At 35.2% G+C, this 27901-nt stretch overlaps 1 protein-coding gene, 1 long non-coding RNA gene and 1 pseudogene across 5 annotated transcripts; 2 read left to right on the top strand and 1 right to left on the bottom strand.

Annotated features, from left to right (window-relative positions):
- Positions 1–156: 156 nt before the first annotated feature.
- On the bottom strand, positions 157–27815 carry USP14 (ubiquitin specific peptidase 14). 4 transcript variants are annotated; one of them, XM_072949148.1, is made up of 17 exons: positions 27597–27815; positions 23665–23810; positions 21432–21464; positions 14668–14772; positions 13770–13873; positions 8693–8751; positions 7815–7945; positions 6958–7038; positions 6487–6572; positions 5699–5813; positions 3930–3995; positions 3685–3777; positions 2620–2748; positions 1958–2018; positions 1537–1644; positions 819–909; positions 157–436 (listed from the first exon to the last, which is right to left on the bottom strand). In XM_072949148.1, the coding sequence occupies exons 1-17, from the start codon at positions 27610–27612 to the stop codon at positions 355–357; spliced, it is 1506 nt and encodes a 501-aa protein (XP_072805249.1). In that variant the 5' UTR covers positions 27613–27815; the 3' UTR covers positions 157–354. The 4 variants fall into 4 exon arrangements, with proteins under 4 accessions (XP_072805249.1, XP_072805251.1, XP_072805252.1 ...); XM_072949150.1 differs by lacking the exon at positions 27597–27815 and adding an exon at positions 24889–25002; XM_072949151.1 differs by lacking the exon at positions 27597–27815 and adding an exon at positions 24898–25002.
- On the top strand, positions 1895–5897 carry LOC140689018 (uncharacterized). Its single transcript, XR_012063880.1, has 2 exons — positions 1895–2793; positions 5345–5897. It is a non-coding gene; the product is annotated as an uncharacterized lncRNA (long non-coding RNA).
- On the top strand, positions 12504–12909 carry LOC102538851 (prefoldin subunit 4 pseudogene; annotated as a pseudogene).
- Positions 27816–27901: the final 86 nt, after the last annotated feature.

Genomic DNA, 27901 nt, shown 5'->3' with positions numbered 1-27901 from the left:
TTTTTTTTTTATTATTAAATACCCTCATTTTCTAAAAATAAGCAACCAGAGCTTCTCGACATTTTTTTTTAAGGTTGATTACTACAAAACCATTGCAAAGTTAAACGTACAGACCATAGTACATCAGAGACACGGTAATAAATGTATAATCGAATGTACTATTAGTGATCACAATTTATTTTTACATCATGAGGAGCCAGCAACAGCCAGGCTGGGCAAATACTTGATTGTACCCATGTTTCCATGGGATGGGGACAGCAGCACTGAGTTACACAATGAGATCAACACTTACTTCCTTTCCACCTTCCTGGCAAGATTTTTGTTAGATAAGGCAAAGGATGGGCAGCTACTGAATCACCGGCAGTTTGAACCATGCAAGAACAACACATAATAGAGGAACAGGTGTGCAACAAACATCTGACTGCTGAACCTTGGGCTGAAAAAGGCAGGGAGAAAAATGATCACACAAGGTCATAGTTAAAAGGCAATTCAACTCAATTTAAAAATTAATCCAAGAAATAAGCTTTTAAAAAATGTCTTCCTGTCACCTTTACACAGGACAGCACAGTCCAAAGGCAATTTTCTCTTTTCTATAGTATTTTAGGTTGATACATGGAGCAGTCTGCTTCCGCCCTGTTTTGTTCCACGAGAGGAAACACAAAACCACCTAAATATCTTCCTCTAAAGCTCTGGGTTATAGAAATGATCAACAAATAACATTTATTTCACACCTAAGCATAAATAGCTAAAATGAAGATTACTGTTCACTTTCCTCTTCCATTATTTCAACTCTGCGAGGCCCATAGAGGAGAACATACGCTATGTGCCAGTCTCCACCGCCAGAAAGCCGCAAGATATCCTCTGGTGTCACGATGCTGACCTTGTCGTCATCAAACTTAATCCATTCATCTAAATAAAAGGAAAAAGGAATCTCATGTGTGATTTTTCCCACTTCAAAAAAGGTACAGGGTGACATGATGCACCGCGTATTCCAACTGTCACAGCACAGTCCTCGGTGTGGTCCAGAGACTACTCGGGTTCAAGATCTTTCCAGGGGTTCCATGAAGGTTACAGCTATTTTCAGAACACTACTAAAGCACTGCCTGCCTCTCCCCCCTCCTTCCCTGTGGTGTGCTTTGGAATTCCCCAGGTTACACGATGCGTGATAAAGCAGCAGACAGGACGCAGAAACAATACAGGTGTCTCCCATTAAGCGGGACAAAACAGACTTAGAAAAATGTAAATCAGTACCATTTCTTGCTATTTTCTTTTTGCTTTGGAAACTACTGTTATTCTTTAAATGTTAGTTATGTTAATATGTAGAGTTCATTACTGTCAGTTTTAAATGAATTTACTTCTCAGTTTTAATTTCTATTACAGTAAACATTAAGAGAATCCTCATAGACAAAACTCTTTGGGATCCTCAATAATTAAGAATGTAAAAGGGGTTCTGAGACCAAAAAAACTTGAGAACAAATGTGCTATAAGATTCAAACTAAACGAACTATTGAAATAGTAGGTAATGAGAATCTTTACCTTGTTTCCTTTTCACCCAAGACACATAATGGCCTGAAGAGCTAGACCTTCCCTGGTGTGTCAGCACAGCTTGTAAGTCATAGTAGCCACAGTTATTGGAGCCAATGTCTAATGAAAGATGTAAATCCAGTAACATTAGACAAACAGGTATGTCCTCTCTCAAGCTAGGTTATCAAGCAAGAACAACTCAAGTTTATCCATTATTAAAATCCAGTAAGACACTACCATCCAATTAAAATTAAAGCTTTGTGAAAGATGTTTTAAGAAGCATGGTATCATTCATAGAATGTATATTCACTTAAAAGAGTGATTTTTACTATGCCATATTAAGGTAAATTGTACTTCAAGACAACTTAATTTTACCTTTAAAAAAAAAAAACATTACACAGAGTAACTCAATTGAAATGAAGATTTCACTTACCATCAGCAAAAGAAAAGGGTTCATACTTAACTTCCTTTTGGGGGCTATTCTTTTTGTCACTCTGAGGAGAAAAAAACTGATTTTAAATTATGGGAAATAAAATTTATATTCTCAGTGAGTATGAAACATGTAAATCAGCTGTCCCTTATCAGAATCTAAAATATGCAATTTATCAAATACAAAGTCGCTAAAGTTACCATTTTAGCAGTTACAAGTACACCAGCAGCACTTACTAGAAGATACCACTTAGCTGTCAAAGTGGGCATAAATGAACCAATGCTCTATCCCGTCAATTCCATTTTAAAAATGGAGGTAACTCCAGAACATATAAGGAAAATAATAAAACACACTGAATCTTACAAGGCAAGATTTTATGTGAAGTGCTCTGATGAGATACATATAAAAGGAATATAAACTGCAGATTTTAGGGGAAAAAATATGAAGTTTTTCCTACCATAAAGGACCCATTTACCATAGGTAGAGTTCTTTTAATTATACTAACATATACCTAAAACTTTAAGGGCTTACACCAATACATGAAGGATTTGCACATATGCTAAATACAGGTTCATCCACTCTTACTAACAGATTAACAAAGTGAATGCTCAACACTGACTGAAGGTGAACACACTAGGGTTAGAAAGTGAGCAGTAAGAACCTACTGTCTTTGGTTGCTGATTTACTTTTTTATCTTCTAGATCCTTGAATTTTGATCGAAAAGAAATCATTTTCTCTTGAAGTTCCGGTGTACACAGTTCGTACACATCCAACATAAGAGGAAATTTAACATCCTATATACAAACCAAAAAGAAAAAAGCATAAGCAGACCTACGAAGGTAGGTATTTAAAGTATCACACTTTTTAAGTAGTGCTTTAATATTCCAATAAAGTTGAAAGTAAGGTCTGTAAAAATCACCTGGAAATCTACGCAGTTGAAAATATCAGTGTTTATTTTCAGTCTGGTCCTAACTCTTAAGATAAAAAAATTTTTAAACTTTTTCATTAAACATTTTAACCCATGAAACTGACACAGAGGAGTTACCAAAATTTATACAACAAAAGAAGCATTTCAGGAATACTAGACTAGTAGCTACTTCAACTGCATTTACCCTGTTCACACAATACTAAGTATATCCGAAAATGTATTATGAATTTCATAATTCAGCCTCAAGGATCAGAGACTCTAGGATACACCACAGAGGTACAGTTCAACAAAGCAGACAAGTCATAAGGCTGGCTCCTTCATCAAGAGGTTACAATTTAAGTACTCTTTGGGCACCAGTAATTTAACATTCGTTTCACTTGGAAGAAAGAAACCACCTAGAATAGAGGGTGTTGTACTGCCCCTTACCCTACCCCCATCCCCAAACCTACTGGACCAGTATCTCTGGAACTGAGGATCTGGTCTGGAGTAGTCTTTCTGGGGAATGGAGGGCATCCATAGAATTATCTGGGAATCCTTTGAAAAATACAAGACCTCAGCCACTTAATCAGATGCTTATTAGAGGCTCAGGGGCAGGCACGTGTGTAATTTAAAATAAAAAGGACAATAGACAATTCCAATACACATTCTTGGTTAAGAACCACTTGTCTAATGTTAATAAAGTCCCTATTTATGGTATTTTGAAGTGAGTTTATCCCTAAAAAGAATACAGAAAACCTACTGTAAATTAGGAATTACCTTCAAAGAATTACAGTATTTTACTATAGTGAAGTTCACTACTAACCTTAAGAACTTTAGCATTCACAGATTCCTTCTCTTTGTAAAAAAACCGAACCATCTGAATGGTCAAGTAAGCAGGTAGCCGGCTGATCTTGGACTGAGAAGAGAAAATGGAGATTTTATTACATGCAAATACCATGTAAATTTTTAATCTGTTGGTTTGGTAAAAAACAAAGACTGGGTAATAATAATTAACTGGAAACCTTTCAACTAAATGGAATTTGATTTTTAAAGGAATGTACAACTTACAGATTTGATGTACAAAGCATTCCTTTGCAATGTTGGAGATTGTTTGGTGATTTCTTCCTGAAGTCGCTAAAAAAGAACATAACAGAAGTCCAAACATTAAGGAATCTTTTTCTGCAACATGGAATCACACCTTTAATTCTTTTAAAAATCAATTCTACTCAGTAGACAAGGTACGGTATGCCAATGGATTTATACCCCTGAGAAATAATTTGAATGAAGACAATGTGGGAAGGCTTTCAGATTTGTGATTACTAATTACATTACTAAAGCAATCACCACGGAGTAGCTTTCTAACATTTAACCAAGTTTATTCAGCAACAAAGAGGTAAAAAAATGTGGAGCCAAATTACTCAAGAATGAAACAAATGATGATAAAGCATCTAAAAAGTCCAATACAATAAATATAACATCTCATGAATACATGTTTTTCAAGAAAGCGTATCTCGTGTGATATTACTCATTAGGTAAGCTGTATGTCATCACCAATCCATGATCATCTAGATGTTTCAAGTATATTTAGTTTTCCAGGAATTTTATAAAAGCATGAAGAATACATCACCCTGAAGAGTCCCTGTGGAAACACTCCATCGCACACTCTCCAATTAACATCTGTACGTCAGGTTCTGAGGCCCTGAAACCTGAATCATAAGTTGTCGTAGGACTCTTGGTGGTGAGCTAGGATCTGTACACTTTTAAAGGGAACTGCTCTTAAATGCCATCATGCCTCACAACTCTCCCCTCAGTATCACAGGGCAAACAACAGCACCATTTATCTACCTGCCCCATAGAGACACATTTACAAACGCCTCCCTCCCCCAACCACTCTTACCCCCAACTGTAGATGGGAACTCCCCGATGACAAATTCATCTTGTTTATCAATATAATCCCTTCCCCAAGTCACTGCCTACCCTTCAGGAGATGTACATACTCCCCCAAACCGTATCAAATAAATGTTAGACCAGCAAAACGGTTCTGTTTTATCAACCTACTCACTGCAGTGTATTCTTTAGTGTGGCACTGGGGAAACAGCACTGACTGAACAATGAGAGAGGCAAGTTCCAGACCTGGCTCTGCCCCAACCCAATTAAGTCACTTAAACTCTTGGACCAGCTGCAACACTAGTGCACCAGCACCGGGACTACACAGCCTCACCTGCACAGCACCACCTCAGTGTACACCTCACAGTTACTAACACATCCTCATTGCAACACCCTCAGAGGCTGCCTTCACGCCTCCAGGCACAACACTGCTGTCAGCCAATCAATATACAACCTCGTTTTATGTGTTTCCACTATTTAATGACAACTTAACATACACTGTTGACCAACACTGAACTCACGGCCAAGTACACTACAACTCATCCTGAATGAAGCTCATCTAACAAACGTTATTTTCTCTTTATTACACATCACAGCCTCCCGCACCTGGAACACCAGACAGCCTTCAGCACTATGCCTGAAGGCCATTTTAAACAGCAAGATACCAACAAAAAGCACAAACATGTAAAAAATGTGGCACTAAAATTACTGCAAAAAGGACGCTTGTTTATAACATGAGCACTGAAACAAGAAGGCAGAGCACCACCTTTTGAGACCTCAGGTGGGACAGAGTGAGTCAGGGATCTCAAAATGTTTGCCATTCTGAGCACGTCTACAAATGGCCATGAAAGCACCGTGAGTACAGATGCTGGCGTTACAAATCAATTTTAGCAAGTAGGTGCATTTACAAATACGGAACTACAATGTGGATGAAGTGTAACTGTCCTTACCAATTTAAGTCCTGTAAAAAGATACTTGACTTCTTGATTGATAAAACAGCTAAGCTGCAGCTGATTTTCCTTCCCTTTAGTGACCTCTTCTTCTTCAGATTCTGTACATTTCATGCTTTTGCAAAATAAGATAAGGAATAAACCAACAGGCATTCAATTTCTTATATAATCTTGAATATAATAAATTATCCTAATGCTATTAAGTGTAATAGCATCATTCATTGGTATTTAAAACATTCCAGTTTCCCAATAGAGATTCATTTCAACATACTTAAAAACGCTCATTCGCTTATCAAGAGGACGGATTAGTGAATGTGTGTAAAAGGATACACTCTAAACAAATATAAGCTGATTTTTATATAGTCTTAAAATGGTCCTAACAACCCAAAGAAACAGAATTCTAAGTAGCTACTCATGTCCTAGAAAACAGTACTCTCCTAAATTCATGTTTTATTAATTGCTTCAATCTCATATATATCATTTAGCGGATTTACTCCATTTCATACAATTAAAAATTAATTCTCTATGAGGTGAATTAATGAGGTACTCCACTAAAGATGTTCTTAGGAAAAAATAATGAGTATCCTTAAAGGGTACATTTACCTAAACTTCAAGATCACTCTAGTGGTATATTTTTCCAAATTCCTGATTACAATGTAATTTTTTAGGCATAAAAATGTCCTGAAGACTTCCTGTTCATGCCCCACCCACCACTCCAGTCAATGACTCTGTTTATACCAATTCACTAATCAGTTATAGTTTATACGAATCTTGGCTCATAAGGATACGTAGTTTCAAACTCGACTCCGAAGAACTGATCAATTAAGCTTTTCTTTTTAGAAGGCGTCACCGCTGATGCAGATGAAGAATCTGTCTGCAAAAATTAAGATGAAACAAAAATTCAATTTTACTTTACACAGATATGAATGTACATTTCCTCCCACACAATCCAGTTTAGTACATACATATTTAAGCTTTTCAAAATGTAATCCCTTTCTGTAAAATATTAGCAAAAAACTGTTCAATATTAGCAAAAAACTACAGATGCTCAACAATCTCAGCTGATTTAGTTTAGCAAATAACAGAGTGAATTTAAGCATCAAATGCAAGCTTTCAAATTCCAAATACAGATGTAGCATCTAAAGTATTCAGGTACATGTCTGTCTATTAGGATGAATTTATTTCAAGCCTTTCAGAAGGGGAGAGATGGAATATCAAAGTCTAAAGAAGGTCTATAATCAAAAGTGTATTTCAATTACCTCTTTAACAGTATCATCCTCTATGGCTTCCAGTTTCTGTTGCAATACTCTCATCATTTGTATCCAACATTCATTAGCATCCTGTAATTTAAAAAATGGCACAGTAAGTAATCCTGGCTGTTACAGTGTTCGCTCTATAAAATTATCCCAAAATAATGACTGTTTCCTTTGAGAAGGGGAAGAAAGTTTTTTCCTTTAAAAATACTAAGCCAAATTAGATATTATGTGGTCTTCAAAACAACGAAGAATTCCAGAATAGTTTATTGATTCATTCAAGAGATGTTTAGTGAGTCCTAATTATGCTGAACACTATTCTAGACACTAGGAATACATAGCAGTGAAAAAAATAGAAAAAGTCTTAATGGGGGACATAAATAAACAAAATATAACACAAATTCAAGTAAAGAGAGTGTTACGAAGAAAAAAAGGCAATATGGTAGCAGAAAGTGATTAGGGGAAAGGAAGTGTGGTATTTCAATAGGACTGTCAAGGAAAGCCTCTCTGATAGGATGGAGCAAGGGGAAGAGTGGCCCGTAATGAGCTCAGTGAGCCAGGAGCCAGGTCGCTTAGGACTGGGAAAAACCACCAGGAGGTACTGAACACGGGACCAACGAACATAATCTTATTTACATTTTTAAGAGGACTCTGGGGGCTGTGTGGAGAAACACCACAGGCGGCAGGAGCCAGATGATCAGTTCACTGACTACTGCCACCACTCCAGGCAAGGGATAATGGTGGTGTGAACAAGAGAGGACTGCTATCTGCACTTCCAAATACGCTCTAGGAAGTATGGTGAGAGGAGGAAACCTAAGTTTTACATTTACAAAATGAAAACCACAGAACCCTGCCCTGATTACCTGCTGAAGATACTGTCCTTGTTCACCCTTCTCTGCAAACTGTGGAAAAGCCATGTGCAAAAACTGCAGCAGAATAATAGGTGGAATACTAGAAGAAGTTTTATCCATGGAATCAAACAAATCTCTAAGGGCTTAAAAACAAGGCAAACACTGCTTTAGTAAAATAGTGACATATTTAATACATGCTACTGTAAATTCTCAATTAATACAAAGAATTGCTTATTATTTTTAAGTATATCTATTCCTTTTGCAACTGATAGATTCCTAATAAGAAAAGGATTTATTTTAAAATCTTTTAGAACTTATCAGAAGACTGTGTAATGCAAACACTAGCTATAAACAACTTCCAGGCCCTGCCCTATGTCTCTCTCTCCTTGACAGCCTGTCTTCCCAAACAAAGCAGGGCATAGTCAGTCAACACAGAGGACACAGCCTCTGTTCAGGATGAATCAAACAGGCATAATGTCACAGTTCCACCACTATGAGGACATCAGGTCACCACCCCCCAACTCTCCTCCCTTTAAGCCATTCTTTGTTCCCATGTACTGAACTCCTGAATAGTGAAACCTGGAATATGTTTAAATGAAATATGTTTAACGATTTAAACTGACTCTACTAAATAGCTAAGAACCAAAACTAACCTGCCTTTAGATGGTGGGAACAGCTTAATTCATTCTGAAACTCAAATGGGAAGGAACTAGTTAAAAGAACTTACTATGACATCCTCAACTACAAGTTGTTTAATATAAGCACTCCAGGTTTAATGAGGTGATGTTTTATAAAACACGTTTTATAAGCAGAAAGATACTAAATAAATTGTGAGTGAAAAACAACATATACCGTACTCCCCCTTGAAAAGCAGTATTTAAGATCCTGACCTGCAGTGATATACTGCGCTGAAGCTGTTTCCCCTGAAGCTCTCAAGGCACCTGCATACCTAGGAACAGTAAGGCAGAATTAAATAGGAATCAGTTCATTTTGAAACTCAAATGGGAAAGAACTTGTTATGACATCCTCGACTGCAAGTTTCTCTGAGCTGTTCCCACCATTTTTCTTTACTTCTGGTCTTATTCCTTTAGTAATTATATGGGCAAAAAAGAAGTGCTAAGAAAAAAGAGGAATTTAGATGAATGAAGCCTACTTTACATTCTTTCCCCTGTCTCACTCATTAAAACATTTTCTCAAAATCATGTAAAATAAAAAAGTACATATTTATAGCTCAAAAACATTAAACCACAATTAATAAACCTACATTCAGCATTAACTTCCTATACAACATTAAATGAGTCGTTTAAATTTCAAGTCAGTTTTCTCACTATAAAAAGAGGGGTTTCTTCTATTAAATGATTTCTAAATTCACTTCAGCTTTATAACTCTCAGTTAATTTACAACAGTACAAAGGACTGGCCACCCAAAGGAAATATTCAAACCACAGTATTTACTCCTACAATGTCTTATGACAAAGAATCAGCATTCAGATGATACCAAACATTGAGGGATGGGAGAGACCCCACAAAGGTCATGTAAGATCAGTAACTGCTTGGGGAGTAGGGCAATGGAAGGGGATGAGGACTAACTGAGGAAAGGTATGACAAAACTTTCTGGGATGATGAAAACGTTCTACTAATTTGATTGTAAAATGAGTTAGAGAATTCGCATTTGTTAAAACTGATCACAAACACTTAAGACGCTTCTTGCATTTCACTAGATGTAAATTACATTTTAATTTAAAAAAACAAAAACTCTGCTTATTTAAGTGAATGAAAGAGATGATAGAAAACATTATGTTAAATCATATTCAATTGAAGAGTTTTGTTTCTTTTTTTCATTTGTTTAGATCTTTTGGAAACTGCTGCAACTAAAAACTTTAATTTTTTAATATACAATAATTCATAATATTGTTTATTTAAAAAATAAAAATCCTAACAGTTTCTCTGTCAGACAGTTCAACAACTTTAAAGGGCACTTCTGAAGTTACAATGAGGTACTCATAAAGCAGATGCAGCCCATACCATTACTGAAGTATGTAACCACATAACTGCCACTGGTACTGAATTTACTTCTAGTTATAGGGTAGCAAGAGTATGGAACTAGTCTGCATTTATGGCAATAGTTGCATTAATGAATTAACAATCTTTTTTTAAATAACTAAGGATAGGAAAATCATAGGTAATTTAATACCATCCCCCCCAAAACTCTCAATATTGTACTAAGAAAACATATCATCCCTAATTAAGATAAAACCACCCATTAAGCCAAATAATAATCACAGTGAACTTTACAAAAAGAAAACCAGTTAGAAAAGAGGAGGAACTGATAGTACTGAAATGTTTAACAGACAAAATAACTTAAGTTTTTACAGACAACAGAACTAATTTTTGTCGTGTCAATAAAAATTAAATGATACAAAAAATCTGAATGTAATTAACAAACTTAATGCCTATTAGTTTATCACCTTCAAAAAGAGGACGTCCTGACTTCTCTATCATCTGTGAAATATTCACAATAAATCAATCATAAATCAGATCAACTCAAACACTGATCAGCAGAAACATGATTATTTGGTGATACATGCACAGTGGTGTACTCTACAGCATGAGCAAGAATAAACTACAACTACACACATGGAAACACCAAACATAATAAGCCAGGCTCCAGTGAACACAATCTGTACATTGCCATTCATAAGGTGTTTAAAATAGGTAAAATTAATCTATGAGGTTGGAAGTCATGTGAATATAACAACTCTGGAAAGAAGGAGGAGCAGTGGATCAGAAGGGATGGGTGAGAGGACCTGCAGAGTACTAACAAGGTTCTGTTGGTCCATGTTGATTACAGGGATGTGTTCACTCTGGGATAAGTCATTTGTACATGTTTCTGTATATTATAATTCAATAATTAAAAAACTTTCGGGCAACAGGAAAAGATGAGATTTTAACATGTTTTTTTAAAAAAAATCTGAGAACAGACAAAACCCCAGAATTATGTATGTTCATTTCTATGTAAGAATAAATGATTCAAGCATGCAACTTAACTTAAAACTTAACAAAACAAACCTAAGGAAAGGAAAAAAAAAAAAACTAAAGGAAAATAGAAATAAGACATTAATACAAATAAAAGTAGAATGAATCAGACAATTGAAAAAATTTAATAGCTCATTCTGTGGAAAATAAAACACACAAACCCTCAGCAAGATAATCAAAAGAGGAAAAAAATTAACAAATAAGAAGTAAAAATGGAGAAAAAAACACAGGTCCAAAAACAGAGTAACTCTCACATGCTAAAACAGTTGAAAGGCATAAGGCTAAATTCATAGGAAAACATAAATTACCAAAACTGACTCTCAAAGACACAGAAAATGGACATTTAAAATGCCAAAAAAATAAAAAAATAAACAATGGGGTTCAGCCAATTTTATGGGTAAGTTAAGAACAGGTCGGGGAGGGAGGGGGTTATAGTTCAGTGGTAGAGTGCATGCTTACTTAGCATGCATGAGGTCCTGGGTTCAATCCCAAGTATCTCCATTAAAAATAAATAAACCTAATTACTCCTCCCCAACAAAAAAATATTAAAAAAAAAAAAAAAGAACAGATCATCCCTCTATAAATTCGAAAGTTAAAGTAAAATAGCAATCCAGTAATTGCTAATGAGAAAACTGTTTTGTACTTATTAAGAGCTAGCTTGCCAGTCTCCAATAAGATAAAAATATTGCCATATGATGTCTTTCATAAGCAACTTACAGAATTTTCAAGGGTAACTTTTACCATATACACTTCCCACTTTAGGTTCTAAATTTAGAATTCCCACAATAAAATGAGGTTCCACTGCTGGGCAGCACCAAGCAAACCAGATTTTACCTGCACTATGGTCCTTGGCCCTCACTGCCTCTTGAGCTAATCCAGCCTATATTTCTCTGGAATGCACTTTCTTCTGCCCTTTATCATTATATATCTCACTTTCCAGAACCTGCCAAGTATGTGAAGATGAACTTCAGCATCTCCAGCTGCAGAACACCTTTCATGGAATTGGTCTCTCTTCTTTCCTTTCTATTTTATCAGTTAGTGTCATTTTTCCAAAGATACACAACCCCATCCACGTCATCTATCAATTAAGTTAATACAGAGGCTTCCACTCTCTTGCAAAAACTTGAAATTCAAAAAATATTTCATTTGGTTTCAAGAAAATGGAATCAACAGGATGAAATCTGCCCTGCTTGTATAAAACTCAACTCCAAAACACGGAAGAGAGCTCTCCTTGGAACAGGTTATAATATGGAATCCCAGACAAGAAAAATAAACAGGAGGTCTTGGAAATAAGGCAAGTTTGTCCCAACTAGCCACTCTTCCTTCTGCCTATGGAGTGTGTGTCTACTTTTACTTTAAACTGAGCACCTAACCAACCCCTACACCTCATGGCCTTCCTCCTGCCATCTGAAACAGCCTGCACTCTGTGCAGTGTGTAGCTTTCTGAATAAATCAACTTTTATTCAAAAAAAAGAAAAAAGACAAACCATTTAAAGCATAGGCAAAGGATTTCATCAGACATTTTTCCAAAGATATACAAACGGCCAGTAAGCACAGGAAAAGATGCTCAACACCATTAGTCACTAGGTAAGTACAAGTGAGAACCACAACAAGATACCATTTCACCCTCAGGATGGCTATAATCAAAGACACACAGAATCCCAAGATGGCAGCCACCATGAAGATGATGACTGCAAAAGACGTCATGTTACTTTTGAAGATAAACAAAAGATAAATAAATTCACACAGAATACAAGTGGAATCACAGAGATGAAGGAAGAAATAGAAATAAAAAACCAAACAGCTCCAAAATTTAGAACACGTGCCTGTGAGGACAACATGTGCAGATTATGACTGCTTAACGATAGCTTATCAGATTGGTGGTGTTTTCATTAGCCATTATCAAGAAGAAACACAAGAAATAAATGTTAGAAGAAGCAAAGAAAAATCTGCAAGAAACTGATAACTCAGAATCCAGAGTGGAATCACTTCAGTGGGTGTTAGCAGATTTGAAATTTCAGTTACATGCAATATTTGGGAGCAACATAAACCTTGAAGCAGAAGAAAGCTAAACATTTTATGATACTCCTAAAAATTTAAGGAAACCTGAATATTATTTGAAATGGAAAAAAAAAAAGACATGCAATAACAAGACTGGCACAGAGATGAACAATTTGGGAACTCTCTTGCATTACTGGTGAGGATGTAAAATGGTGCAAAACATTTTGGTGGTTCCTCAAAATATTGTTTAACATGACATGAGTTACCACATGACCGAGCAGTCCACTCATAACCAAGAGAAATGAAAACAACTCATCTGCACAAAAACTTGTGCTTGAATGTTCACAGCAATATTATTTATAATAGCTAAAATGTGCAAACAGTCCAAATGTCCACCAACTGATGAATGGGTAAACAAAACATATCATATCCATACAATGGAATATTATTCAGCCATAAAAAGGAATGAAATACTGACACATGCTACAACATGGATGAACCTAGAAAGCATTATGCTAAGTAAAAAGCCAGTCACAATACCACATACTGTATGATTCCATTTACATGAAATGTTCAGAACAGGTAAATATGCAAGACAGAAAGTAGACTAATGGTTGCCTAGAGCTGGAAGGAAGGGCATAAGGAGTGACTGCTAATGAGGATGAGGTTTCTTTGCGGACGGGTGGGGGAGGACTATTCCAAAATTAGTTTGTGGTGACAGTTGTACAATCTTGTGAATGTAATACAGACCATCTAATTGAAAACTTTTTTTTAAGAGTGAACAGTACAATAAATGAATTATGCCCCAATAAATCTGCTAAAACATATATATATATATATATGCATTACTTATTAACACAAACCATTACTCATACAAATGAGAACCTCCCTTACCCAAAGACGACTTAAAACAATTTTTCTTCTGTCTTACCTTTTAAGGGCATCTTTGAGTTCAGGCACAGAACGAATACACTGAACTGTAGCATTCATGTAACAAGTGTTACCAAGGTTTGTCAATCCACATGGTAATTCCATCTGATGAGGAAAAGAATTAAATCATTTTTTATAAGTTCACAGAGCATACATAAATACCTAAAGTAAACACTCTGAAGCAAGTACAAGTTACCAACCCATACCAATTTATAGTACACCTTCACACTAAAGAAACATGTTTTATTTCCCCCTCAAAAAATTTTACTGACATCATGCTGACCATCATTCTGTGTTTTAATTCTCTTCTTGAAAATAATAAAACAATTTTATCAGTCCTGCATCCTTTGCAGGCAGAGGGTAGCAAAATATATATAGACACACCTCAAATAAAAAAAAAAAAAGAATGGTACTATACAGATACTGGATAGTAAAAAATTTATATATATATATATGTATATACACACACACATATATATATATATATATATATAAATATAAAACTTTTGACAACTATGCATTGGCCAGTTTCTAAATCAACACTACATTTAAATTAAGGATAAACTGTATGTATTTTCAAAATAGAAGGTTTTAAGAATTTAAATATCCTAGCATTTAAACTAACCTCTTTGAGACTGTTTTCCCATAAAATAATAGTAAACAGTTAAACAGTGGTAACTATTTGCCAGACACATATTTATTAGATATTGACTTTATAATAATCCAATTAGGACTCCTTGAGCCAATTTCAAAAATAAAACTTTTACTTACAGTTAATAACATATATCTTGCTATTGATTAAATGTTCAAAACATGTAAATGCTACTTTCTGAAAGGCATCTCAGTAACTGTACTTCTGAAAAGCAGTGATCAAATATATAAAATGTGGTATGTCTTACGGCAGATGCTAACTGTTCTTCCGTCATGTCTTCTACGAAAACAGTTTTAGCCGAGGGTTCCTCAGGAAGAGCATCTGCTGACCCCATCATTAGTAGAGTCATTCCCTGTTTTAAAAAAAATTAATTTCATGAAAATACTCAAAAGTTGATCATATTTATGTCCAATGAAAGAAGCCAGCCACAGAAAAGCACATATTGCATCATGCTTCTATTTGCCAGAAAAGGTAAATCTTGAGAGACACAAAATAGATCAGTGATGGCAAAAGCTAAAGGTGGGAAAAGGGAGTATCTTTAAACAGGAATGCATTTCTTTCTGGGTTATGATAAAAATATTCCAAAATTAGGTTGTGGTAAAGGTTACACAACTCTGTAAATAGTAAAAGTCATTGAACTGTTAAAAAAAAAATTACTGGGGTGGCTGGTTCCAGCCAGGGGTCACCTGATTATCTATAAAGGGGCACACAGAAACTTTTTAGAGAGGTGGAACTTCTACCTTCACTGTGGTGGTGGTAACATGACTGTATAAAATTAACCAAATCCACCAAACTGTACATTTAAGTATGTGAATTTTATTCTCTATATATCACCTCAATAAAGCTAAGGGGAAAAAAAATCTTGTCACAAAGAAAACTGAGAATGTTTTCAATAACAGAAAAGAGGGACTTCTTCACATGATCATTAATATATAGTGGCATCACTTCCACCCACAACAAAGTAAGTACTGAGAAGATTCAATGAATGTCTACTGTTAACTGTAACCATTATTTGCATTTGAATAGAAATATTTTGAAAGCACTGAAACCTCCATTATTGGAAAACAAAACAAATATATAAAATAGTTCAAAATAGCCAATTTCATAATTCTACACATTATTAACCTAAGGGAACACTTGTATTCACTACATGTATAACATTCCATACAACAGAACAATGAAGACACTGTCACCCCAAATCTCATAATCCTGACGTGAGCAACACCTTCCTCAATATTGGAAGACATGAACATCTAAGACAAAGACAAAGGGTAGAGAGGCTTAAAAGGGAAAAAAAAAAGTCAGAAGTAGAAATTTTTTTTTAAAAAAAGATAAAAGTATCTAAAGATTAAAATTAGGAAATTACTAAGGTCAACAAACTCGTAGTCTTAAGAGTACCTATGCTGAAGTCCAACAATCTTCATTCTGTCACCTGCCACTATCACTTAAACTTTCTGTAAGATAACAGCAAAGCAGTACTAAGCTATCACTAAAGAATTTTTTTCCAAAGACAACTGTCTCAGGAAAACCAAATATTTGAAAAATATACTAGCAATAACCAATTAGAAAATACAATAAAAAATAAAGAATACCAGCAAATATCTAAGAGTAATGTAACAAGGAATATGTAATACTTTAGTAAGAAAACTATAAAGCTTTACTTAGGGATATTTAAAAAACACCTAAATAAACTGAAGGTTATGACAGATTTCTGGACTGGAAAAATTACTGTAAAGATATGATTCCAAATTATCATGTAAATTTAATTAAAAAATTTTGAAACTGTACAATATGACTCATTCCTGTAGCTAATTCATACCCATGACAATAGCTAAGAAATTTCTTAAAAAGAATAAAGAAAGAAGACTAAAATGTCATTTAAAATTAAGAAAATAGATAATACAATAAAGAATGTTGAGGATAATAATTTAGAAAAAAATTACTGAGTTCTCCACCACACGGCATGGCCATACCCAAAATGAATTACAAACTGAAACTTTACATGTAAACGAAATGAAACAATTACGAAATATTTACCTGAATTTTTTTTTATGTTGCCATTTTGGAAGAGTCTCTAAAATTGACATAAAAGATGAAGGGACTGATGATGTCACTAACTATATAAATATTAAAATTTTCCCCACTACCACAATCAAAATTTAAAAGGACAAACAAAAAAATAAATAAATCACTGTAGGCACAATAGAAAAACAGGCAAAAGAAAAAAGAAAACAAAAAAAGGGTAAAATTAATAAATCAATTTTTTATATTTTTGTTTGTCCTTTTAAATTTTGATTGTGGTAGTGGGGAAATTTTTAAGATCTATATAGTTAGTGACATCATCAGTCCCGTCATCTTTTATGTCAATTTTAGAGAATCTTCCAAAATGGCAACTTTTTTTAAAAACTTCAGTTAAATATTTTGTAATTATTTGTTTCATTTTATTTACATTTAAATTTTCAGTTTGTAATTCATTTACTGTTAAGATAATGAGCATTTTTTATAAAAGATAATTATATTCCCACAACAAAATTAGTGAAGAATGAGACTGTTTTACATTTTTTCAAATCTCTAACATCTGGCTTAAGAGAAAACATTTGTTTCTGCATTCAATCTGCTGCAACATCACATGTCCCATAGCCTCTAAAAAACTCTACTGTACATTCACAAACAAACAATAGAAAAGGCAAATAAAACCTTATATCAATATGAAAATAGTTCTGATCTCAGGGACTCCTTGAAAGAATCTTGGGTACTACCTGGGGTTCTTGGGATATACTCGCTGAACTGCTACCCTAGAGAAATCAGCATAAATAACAAAGAAATACAGTAAAGGTAGAAATAAACACAAAATTTAAAATAATCAAAAAAGCAGGGGAAAAAAACAAACAAATGAGACAGAAAGCAAACAGAAAGATAGTAAATTAAACCCAAATATATGGATTACATTGAACATAAGTGGTCTAAGGGTTCCAATTAAAGACAGAGATTTTAAGACTGGATTCAAAAGCAACACCGGGAGGGGAGGTTATAGTTCAGTGGTAGAGCATATGCTTAGCATGCGCGAAGTCCCAGGTTCAATCCCCGGGTATCTCCGTTAAAATAAAAAAAAAAAAAGCAAGACTGTACATGCTGTCTTTAAAAAATCCATTTTAAATATAAAGACAAATGGATTAAGAGTAAAAGGATGAGAAAATACATACAATAATTTAAAAAAATACGGAGTAGCTTTATCAGAATCAAAGTAAATCTCAGAGCAAAGAATATTACCAGGGACAAAGAGAAACTATTCATTGTGATAAAAGGTCAATTCATCAAGATGTAACAATCCTATATGTGCATGTATCTAATCAATACACATGAAGCAAAACCGATAAAACTGAAAGGAGATAAAATCAAATCCACAACAAGAGTTGGAGATTACGACATACTTGATAAAAGAAGTAGACAAAACAACAGAATAGAAAGAACATGAACGTCATAAACCAACTTAACCTAACTGGCATTTATAGAACATTCTACCCAGCAACATTCTACCCAACAACAGCAGAATATGTATTTTTTTTCAAGAAAACATTCGCCAAATGAATGGACCATAAAAAAAGTATCAATAAATTTCAGAGAACTGAAATAATACTGAGTATGTTAGGAGACCACAGCAGAATCAAATCAGAAATACATAACACAAACATATTAGAAAAAGCCCCACATAATTAGAAATGAAATATAGTTCTAAACAATTCATGGGTCAAAAAAGAAATCACAAGGTAAACTAGAAAGCATTTTAACTGCATAATAAAAACACAGTATATCAAAATCAAAAACTTGTGGATAAAGCTACAAGTACTTAAAGAGAAATTAATAACTTTAAATCTCTGTATAAGGAAAAAAGGTATAAGAAAATCAGTGACCTAAGAAGACACTTTAAAAAGCAAGAAAGCGAAGCAATTTAAACAGAAAATATAAAAAAAATTTAGAGTAGGTATCAACAAAACACAAAATAGATAATATATATTAGCAAAGTCAAAACCTGAATAGATTTATTGATGAATCCTTAGTGACAATGACCAAAATATTTATATATACATACAAATAAACATATTTTGCTAATATCAGGAATGAAAGAGGGAATGTTAGTAAATAATGATAACAGATATGAAAAGATAACTAATGATTATTTTGGATTTAATGAATAACTTTATGCCAATAAATTCAACACATTTAAAAGAAGCAAATCCTTCAAAAGAGAAAATTTGCCAACAACAACAACAAAAAACAGAAAAACTTAAACGGCTCTATATTAGAGAAGCTGAATATCAATCAAATTCCCAAAGAAAACCCAGGCCCAAATAAAATTTTCTGGTAAATTATTTCAAACATTTACAGAAATAACACCAATCTTACATAAACTCAATTCAGAAAAGATAAATACTTCCCTAACTCTCATAATGAGTCCACCATAACTCTGATGACAAAATGAAAGATGATCCAAAATAAAAATGTTAGTATCCCTCATCAACACATATGAAAATATCCTTCAAAATACAAGAAAATTAAGTCCAGAAATAAATAAAAGAGATAAATACATCATGATTTAATGGGTTTGTCCCAGGATGTAGTTCTCAAAGCATTGTCTGTGAACATCTATGGGTCTCTGACATTGTTTCACAAAGCAGCAAGGTCAAAACTATTTTCATAATAATACCAAGATGTTATTTCTCTTTTTTACTGCCCTGATGGGGGTAAATCAATAGCGGCTAAAACTTTTTTAACAGTGACATCAAAATGAACTGGTAAAAATGATTCACTTTATTAAATCTCAACCTTTGAATAATTTCTTTTTGAATACATTTCATATTATAGAACAGAAAGTACAGATAAAAAAGTTAATTCTCCTGGCACCAAGATGTTCCTCAGCAGGTGGACGAATAAACAAACTGTGGTGCATCCCAACAATGGAATACTACTCAGCACTACAAACTGAGTTATCAAGCCATGAAAAGACTTAGAAACTAAAATGCGTATTACTATGTAAAGAAGCCAATCTGAAAAGGCTACACACTGTATGATTCCAACCATATGACCTTCTGGAAAAGGCAAAACTACAGAGACAGTAAAAATATCAGTTATCAAGGGTCGGGAGAGACATACAGACAGAGCATAGAAAATTTTTAGGGTGGTGAAACTACTTTGTATTACACTATAATGATGGATACATGTCATTATACATTTGTCCAAACACATAAAATGTACAACACCAAGAGTGAACCCTAATATAAACTATGGACTTGAAATAATAATGAAGTGCCACTATAGAGCATCAATTTTAACAAATTTGGTGGGGGATGTTGATTAACAGAAGAGGCTACGCATGTGTGTGAGAGGATGGTATAAAAAATAGTTAAGAGCGCCAATCAATTAAAGAAACCCACTTCTGCATACCAAAGTATGACAGTTGTATTCAGGATAAGCTTGTACAATATTTGGGTTAAAAACTAGGCTAATGGCCCTTCTTTTTAAATGGAATACCATTTTTACTTAAAACAACTTAAAACAATTGTGAGTTTTTAGATTTGGGTATTTAGGCAACATTTTCTTAAAAATGAAGGAAGTAAGCTTATTGCGTCAAGAAAACTGACAACATTTATAGCTGCCAATGACAAAATCAGAGCTCTCAAGTGAAAAGAATTTTCTATCTGCCACTGAGAATTCAGTTATCTTCTATTGGTTAGATTGTCAAGAAATATGAAAACTACAGGACAAGGCCAGTCCTTTTGCTTTAAAATTAACAGGTAATGGGTCTGTTATTGTTATTCTTAAGTGAATAATATTTTTAACTTCTCAGCCTTAATTTCTATTGATAAATATCAACAGATATAACTCATATATACGAAACTCTTTGGGGTTTAAAAATAATTTGAGAGCGTAAAGAAGTCACAAAAGGCCAAGAAATCAGAACTGCACATGCCACAAATGCAAGGTTTAACAGTTAAAAATCAATGAGACTAACCAGATTACTAGAATAAAAGAGAAAAATCATTATGATCATTTTAATAAGAAGCAGAAAAAGCACTTAACAAAATTCAACAGCCGTTCATAATTTAAAAGGTTTTACTGAACTAGGAAATGACAAAGATATCCACTCCCACTTCTTTCTATTCAACCCTGTATCAGAAGCCCTAGCCAGTGAAGTAAGGAAAAATAAGGAAAATGAAGTCATAAAGACTGGAAAGGGAGAAGTAAAACTGACTATTTGTAGACAGCATGCTTATGTACATAGAAAAACCAATGGAATCTACAAAAAGAAAAAAAAACTACTGGAACTAGTAAGTAAATTTGGCAAGGTCACAGGATAAAAATAAACTGGTATTTTTATAATCTAGCCAAGAACAATAAAAAACAATTTTTTAAAAGTATTGTTCAACAGCCAAGAAACATTAAGTTCTAAGAATCCAAGTACCGTGCAAAGATCTCTGTATTGAAAGGAATTACAAAATTGCACTAAGAGAATATAAAGGCATAAATAAATGGAGAAGTACCCCATATTTTAAGAATTTTAATCCTCAATACTTTTATGATGTTCATTCTCCCCAAAATGAACTACACATTCAATGCAATCTAAACAAAATTCCAGGAGTCCATTTGCAGGAGCTGACAAGATTTTTTTGTAAAATTATAAGGAAATAAAAGGAGCTAAAATATTCTTGAAGAAGCAGAAAAAGTTGGAGAATTTACACTGTCTTATTTCAAGACTTACAAAATCTTAGTAATCAAGACCATCTGGCTCTAGTATAAGTTTAATCAAATATCTCAATGAAACGAGTCCAAAAATAGACCAACAACTGATTTTTAAGAAAGACTGACACAAGCCAATAAGAAAAGGAAAATATTTTCTAAAGATGACACTGCAACAACTGGATACACAAATGGAAAAAAAAGGCATTAGGAATATACTTCAGTGTAATAACTAGAGAACTGTATTATAGTAAGTGTTCTTAAGGTAATACTTACATTTTTTATTTTGATGTTTCCCCAATCATCATCCTGTTTTAAAGACAAATCAAATACATTTAACCACACTTGCATAATCCACACATAATCTAAAAATCAATGGATTTTAAGATACTTCAGAACAGAATTTTCCTGTATGCAGATTTTAATTAAAATTATTGTAACTGGGGGGAAGGATACAGCTCACTGATAGAGTGTGTGCCTAGCATGTACAAGGTCCTAGGTTCAATCCCCAGTACCTCTATTAAAAATAAATAAAAACCTAGCTACCTCCTCCCCAAAATAAATATTTTTTAAAAATTACTGTAATCACAAGTATTAAAAAAACAAATCTAGTACTAAAACTAGTTAAGTCTAACAACTGTTTAAACTACATAAGACAATCTAAAAGACAGTAAACTTGGTAGCACCAAAAGTACTAAAAAACACTTGACTGATGACAAGTGACAGATGCTAATTTTTCGCATGTTTGGAATCAGCAGAGCTAGTAACTAGCTTATGTGACAAGAATAAAGAGTAACTTACAAAGTGAGGTCTACAAAATTAGGGTGATTATATAATTTATCATCCAAATCAAGAGACTCTTGAAAATAAAAGTGCTATTAAAAATTATACCAGGAGAGTAAACAAGACTACCCAAGGCAAACTAACCCTTAATTGTATTTGTCATGTCCACAAATATTTCTCACGTCCTAAATTTCACATCTATGAAGCAATCAACAAATACTTTCATTTCAGTATGTTCAACTGAATCAAGATTTTTTTGAAATGCCATGATTAGTCCAAAGATATTCTGCCCTACTGTAGCTAAGCCCTTCCCTTCACAGGATAAAGTCAGTTCCAGGTAACTCCTTCCTTTTTACAGAAGGTACCAGGCATTCAATACCCTTCCCTCTAGTAGTGCCACTCTCTCTTTGGACCCCATCCTTCGAAATGCAACATAACTTCCTATATGCCCTTCGCCATTTAAGGCCTCTTACTGCTCATCGTAAGAAATGACAACTATGTATGTTCCCTCAGGTCATGTACTTATCCAAGGTTACACAAAGCTGGGAAATGAACCCAGATCTGATTGACTTATAAATCATATGTTCTCTTGGTGTATGTTACTTAAACCTTTCTGATGCTCAGTTTCCTTGTTTATGAAATACAGAAAATACAATTACTTTCCTCATTTTTAAGATACATATGGTTGAAAATTAAAGCCTGACAGAGTGAGTATTCATCAAGTGGTAGCTATTAGTAGAAATAGTTTCATTTAATTAGCACTTCTCTAGAATTCTCCACAGTATACTACCAGCACATAGCTCAGCACAAATTAGGTTATCAAGTTCACTAATGACCAAAAGCTCATACTGCAACTTGGAGTGGAATCAATGTTTCTTCACCAACATCTGTTTTACTGCTTAGCTGACAGGGGTAGTCAGTCCTCATCTCTAAAGTTAACTAGAGCTCTTTAGCATTTCATATCTAACTCTTGAAGAAAGAATATTTTTAAAACCATACTTATATTGTATTAAAAACAGAAAGAAAATATCTTCACATCTTTTTGTGGCCCTTCATCAATGATGCTGGTAAGCTCAGACTCTTACCTGTAGTCAATGCGATCATTCCAAGGGAACTAAATGAAAAATTAAAGTTCCCTCTCTTTTTAAACAAAAATTTTTTCACTCTCATCTCCAGATAGGTGTTAGACAGCGATTACTTTTAAGAGAAAAGGGCTCTTTTTTAATGGTAAGAAAAGCCAAAGGAAAAGTTAATAGTTTTCCAGAACCAAGGCCTTGGTAAATTCAGTACATTTAAAACACATTCTGTAGCAGCCTTTAAAAAAAAACTATCACATTGTTCCATATTTTTAACAGATAAAATTTCTACCCCTGTAACTAATTACTAGAAACATATTTTTTAGTCCAAATAAAATAAAATACTTTTAACATACCCACATAAGAAAAAATTTCAAATACAGAAAAATGCAAAGTGCCCCAATCCCCGACCCCCAGAGATATTCAGTGATACAATGCATTTTAAAAATCAATATTTTAATGACACCTCATAATACAGTGTTTTGAAATGACTACAATGTTCCTTCCTTACACTAACATAAATAAAAATTTTAATCCCATAGACTATATACTCTCACCAAAAAATACATCTCAAATGCTACACTTCCTGGTGTTAATTATTTTCATGAGTTATATGATAATACATAATGAACATTTAGACTCAATTTTACCTTCAATGTTCCTCCTTTCACCATAACTTTCTGTCTGGCCGGCTGGACTCCAGTCAATGCAAAAAGCTGAGCCTTGAACACCATGGGAGGTTCATCAGTATTCAATTCTACACCTTCAAATTTCTCCTTTCCCCATTTCACAGTAACTGCAAACAAACAAATTATTTTTTTCATTTACAAAATAGTAAGACTGAAGATTTAGATCCTTAGGGGAACAATTAGCCCAGCTTGAAAGCCAAACTATGTCATTAATCTTTTTAACACTCATAATGCCTACCTAATCAGGAGTAAAGTGAATACAGTAGATCTTGCAGAAAATTTACGTGGATCTAATCCAACTTCTCATTTGATAAATAAGGAAACTGAGACTTAAGAGATGCTATTATGTCACAAAACCAGTTAGTGAATATTCAAGTCTTCTGAATCCTACTCTAATAATCTCTGCAACATTTCCCAGAATAAGGTTCACAGACTTCAAAATATATTTAAACAATCATTAAAATCAGTGGAATTTTACATACTGTCGAAATAGAAAGGGGGAAAAAAGGCTAGAGTGATATTTTGAGAGAAGAAAAAAAGTAGAAAAATAAAGCATATTTAGAACAGGTTAAGGAGTACAAATTCTGGATTATATGAAGGTGTGGGAGCATGGGAAGGTCTGCTTCCTGAACAAGAGGTGGTCAAATATTTTAGAAGAATCTTAAGATATAACTAAATCATTAAAAAAAAATAGTAATCTTGCTTCAGTTATTCAGATGGCTACTATAAAAACAACAACAAAAAACCCAAAACAACAACTGTTGGCAAGGATATAGAGAAACTGGAGCCTCTGTGCATTGTTGATAGGAATATAAAATGGTGCCGCCATTGTGAAAAAAAGGTATAGCAGTTCCTCCAAATATTAAGTATAGAATTACTATATGATCCAGCAAGTCTATTTCTAGGTATGTACCCAAAAGTATGGCGAGCAGGAAATCAAACTGATACTTGTATACCTGTGTTCACGGCAGAATGATTCACAACAGCCTAGAGACGATAGCAACCCAAGTGTCCATCAACAGATGTACAGATGAACAAATGTGGTTTACATACAATGGACATTATTCAGCCTTAAAAAGTAATGAAATTCTGACACATGCTACCCACATGGATGACCCTTGGAGACATTATGCTAAGTGAAAGACTCTAGATATAAAAGGACAAATATTGTATGATTCTCCTTACGTGAGATACCTAGTAGTAGTCAAATTCACAGAGACAGAAAATAGAAAGGTGGCTGTCAGGATGCTGGGAGGACCAGGATATGTGGAGTTATTGTTTAATGGGGACAGAGTTTCAGTTTAGGAAGGTGGAAAAGTTCTGGAGGTGGATGATGACAATGGTTGCATAGCAACATGAATGCACTCAATGCCAAAAACTATAGGCTTAAAAATGGTTAAAACTACATTTTATGTTACATATATTTTACCACAATAAAAAAAAGTCAATCAGCCTCATAATATAGCTACCTTTTGAAACATGTACAAATAAACTCAAGGATATAATATACATAGCTTGTTTCCATCGAAAACTTTATACCTACTCAAAATGAGAATCCCACAACTAACAGTTGTCTGATTTCTCTGACTACTAAAATCAGAACATAGAAGTGACCCTAACTCCAAATCCCAATTCTTTCACTAGTTCAATTAATACTTAGCATTCATTCAATCATAAGCCCAGTAATAAGCAGGGGGAGACTCTCTATGAACTTTGAGTTTAACAAAGGAGAGAGGAGAAAAAGGATAAAATAATTAACAATACAGTATAAATATTATAAATGCTAGAGCACAGTGGAATGCTTTACGAGTGAGGAAGGATTCCCTGGAAGAAGTGATAACTGTGAGTTACCACTATCAACTTTGAACTGACTCTCAAAGGAAAAAGTAGGTGAATGCCAAAGAATAAGAATAAAAACATTCCTGGAAAAGACACTCAAAATCATAAAGCAGCATGGCGCACTCTGAGATACAAGTATTTCCCAGAGTAAAAAGGAAGCACCTGAAAAACTAGAAACTGGCCAAGGATCAAGTCAAGAAAGGTTAACATAGTCATATTAAAACGTACAGGCTTTATGTTGTACAAAATGTGCAGCCCCTGAAAGGTTTTCATAAAGGCAACTCTGGTCTGGTTTGAACATTATACCACTCTGGCAGCAGCAGGGAAAATATAGCTTTGAAGGGGGAACAATTATAATCATTGAGATAAACTGGAAACATCACAATAGTACAAACAAAACAAAAGGACTAAATCAAAACAGCATTAGAAATAATAAAGAGGATCTATCTGAAATTTATTTAACTGTGTCACCATGGACAAGTTAAACTTTATGCTTACCCATAAAGGAGAATTATACTGTACCACAGGATTATGTTAAAAATTAAAACAAAGCAACATGTATAAAAACATTAGCTCTGTATCAGACACAAGAGTGTTCGTTAATTTTTATGGCACTTAACCATGTAAGAATCTGGGCATTTTATTTTCTACTAAAACTTATGAAACAGTACTTAAAATGTTCTCATTTTAAATAGGGCTTTTTGCAGAACATGGAAATACAGGTTCTCAATATGGAGATATCAAAGGAAGATATCTTAGAAATCTACTTCAATTCTCTCATTTTGGAAATGAGGAAAAGATCTGATTAAATATTTAAGATGGGACTCAGTTTTTAAAATATAAAGTTTGGTGAGTACAGGTATTTTCTGAGGGGGAACAAAGACAGGCATTGGTTTTATTGTGAGTCTACCTATGTGTTTAAGTATCAGCATACATTGACATTTACCGGCATTACTTGATTAATGCCCCTTCAATTTTATGTTGCATAAATAGAATATTTCAAGTATCATCCTACTGTTAATTGTGGCTTTGGAGAGAGATTGAGCGATCATTATTAAAGTATTCAATTCAAGATTCTAGAACATCAAGAATCCACCTCACATTATTCTTTTGTTTGATGTAATTCTTTGAAAATACGTAAATCTTCGATACAGGAGCGATGACAGAGTGTCAGCGATGGCCAATGAATCACACATCCATAGCCAACAAGAGCCACCACATACATTTTAGGTGCCATTTTGAATTAGACTAGGAAACAGCAAGGTCCATTTACTAAGTAAACTGTGATCCCTGGCCAGCACCCTGAACTGCCATTATGCAGAAAAACCCTGTCAGATGTCATTCAAAACGAAATGACGCCCGCGGATATTTGTACAGTTTTACCTCTCAAAATTAACACTGTGCTTCGGGCATAAAAGCCCAATACAAGGTTTGACGAAATGAAAATGAACCAAAACGATGTTTGCAATCTGCCTCGGGATAAAACTCAAATTGGTACTAAAGGGGCGGAAGAGCTCAAGGCAGCAAGGGGTAAGTGAAGGGAGGCTACTGACGGAAACCCCAGGATGGAGGAAGGCTAACCTCACATCCCGAGTCCTTCCATCACTCCCTTACCTCAGACTTCCCCTCCTTGCCGCTCCCTTCCAGGGCTATCACTGAAGAGCCCAGGAAATGCCGCTGCACCTCTAGCCTGGTCCCCGGTACCCGCGACACACCCTCCACCTTCCCTCACACGCGAGGACAGCGACAGAAACTATTCTGCAGAGTCACCACTCTGGAGGCCGAGGCTCGCGGCTTCCCCACCTCCCCTCCCGCCCCCGCCCCATCCACCCCGCGGCCCAGCAGGGACACGGCTCCTTCGCGCTGCAGGGCTGGCAACTCGCCGGGAGAGAGAAAGGGGCCAGGGTCACCTCCACGCCGCGGCACCCCCCGCCCACGCTCCCCGTCCCCTCCCCCGCCCCGTGCTCGGCCGGGCAGCCGCCCTGCAAGCCAGGCCTACCCAGCGGCCTAGCACGCGGCGGGACCGCGGGGCGCGAGGCAGGGAGCCAGCTCACCGGAGTAGAGCGGCATGGCGGGGCGCGTGGGGAGGCGGCGGCGCAGGAAGGCTGGGCCTGGCAAGGGCGGCGAAGGGAAAGGGACGCGAAGAAGCTGTGGCGGCGGCCGAGGAGGAGGCGCGGCGGCGGCGGCGGCAGACACGGTGCGACGAGAGCCTCATTCAAACGGGCCACTAGCGATGACGCAGCAACACGCAGCTCGCCTGCGGAGCCGAGGAGGCGACTGCGGGGAGGAGGGGAGGAGGCGAGGCGGGGCCTGGTGGGTGGAGAGACGAGGGAGGTGGGGCGGGGCCCGGAGAGGCGGG

This window comes from Vicugna pacos, chromosome 24 (genome assembly GCF_048564905.1).
Source record: "Vicugna pacos chromosome 24, VicPac4, whole genome shotgun sequence".
Classification (NCBI taxonomy): Eukaryota; Metazoa; Chordata; class Mammalia; order Artiodactyla; family Camelidae; genus Vicugna; species Vicugna pacos.
This window is presented reverse-complemented; position numbering and strand designations above follow the sequence as displayed.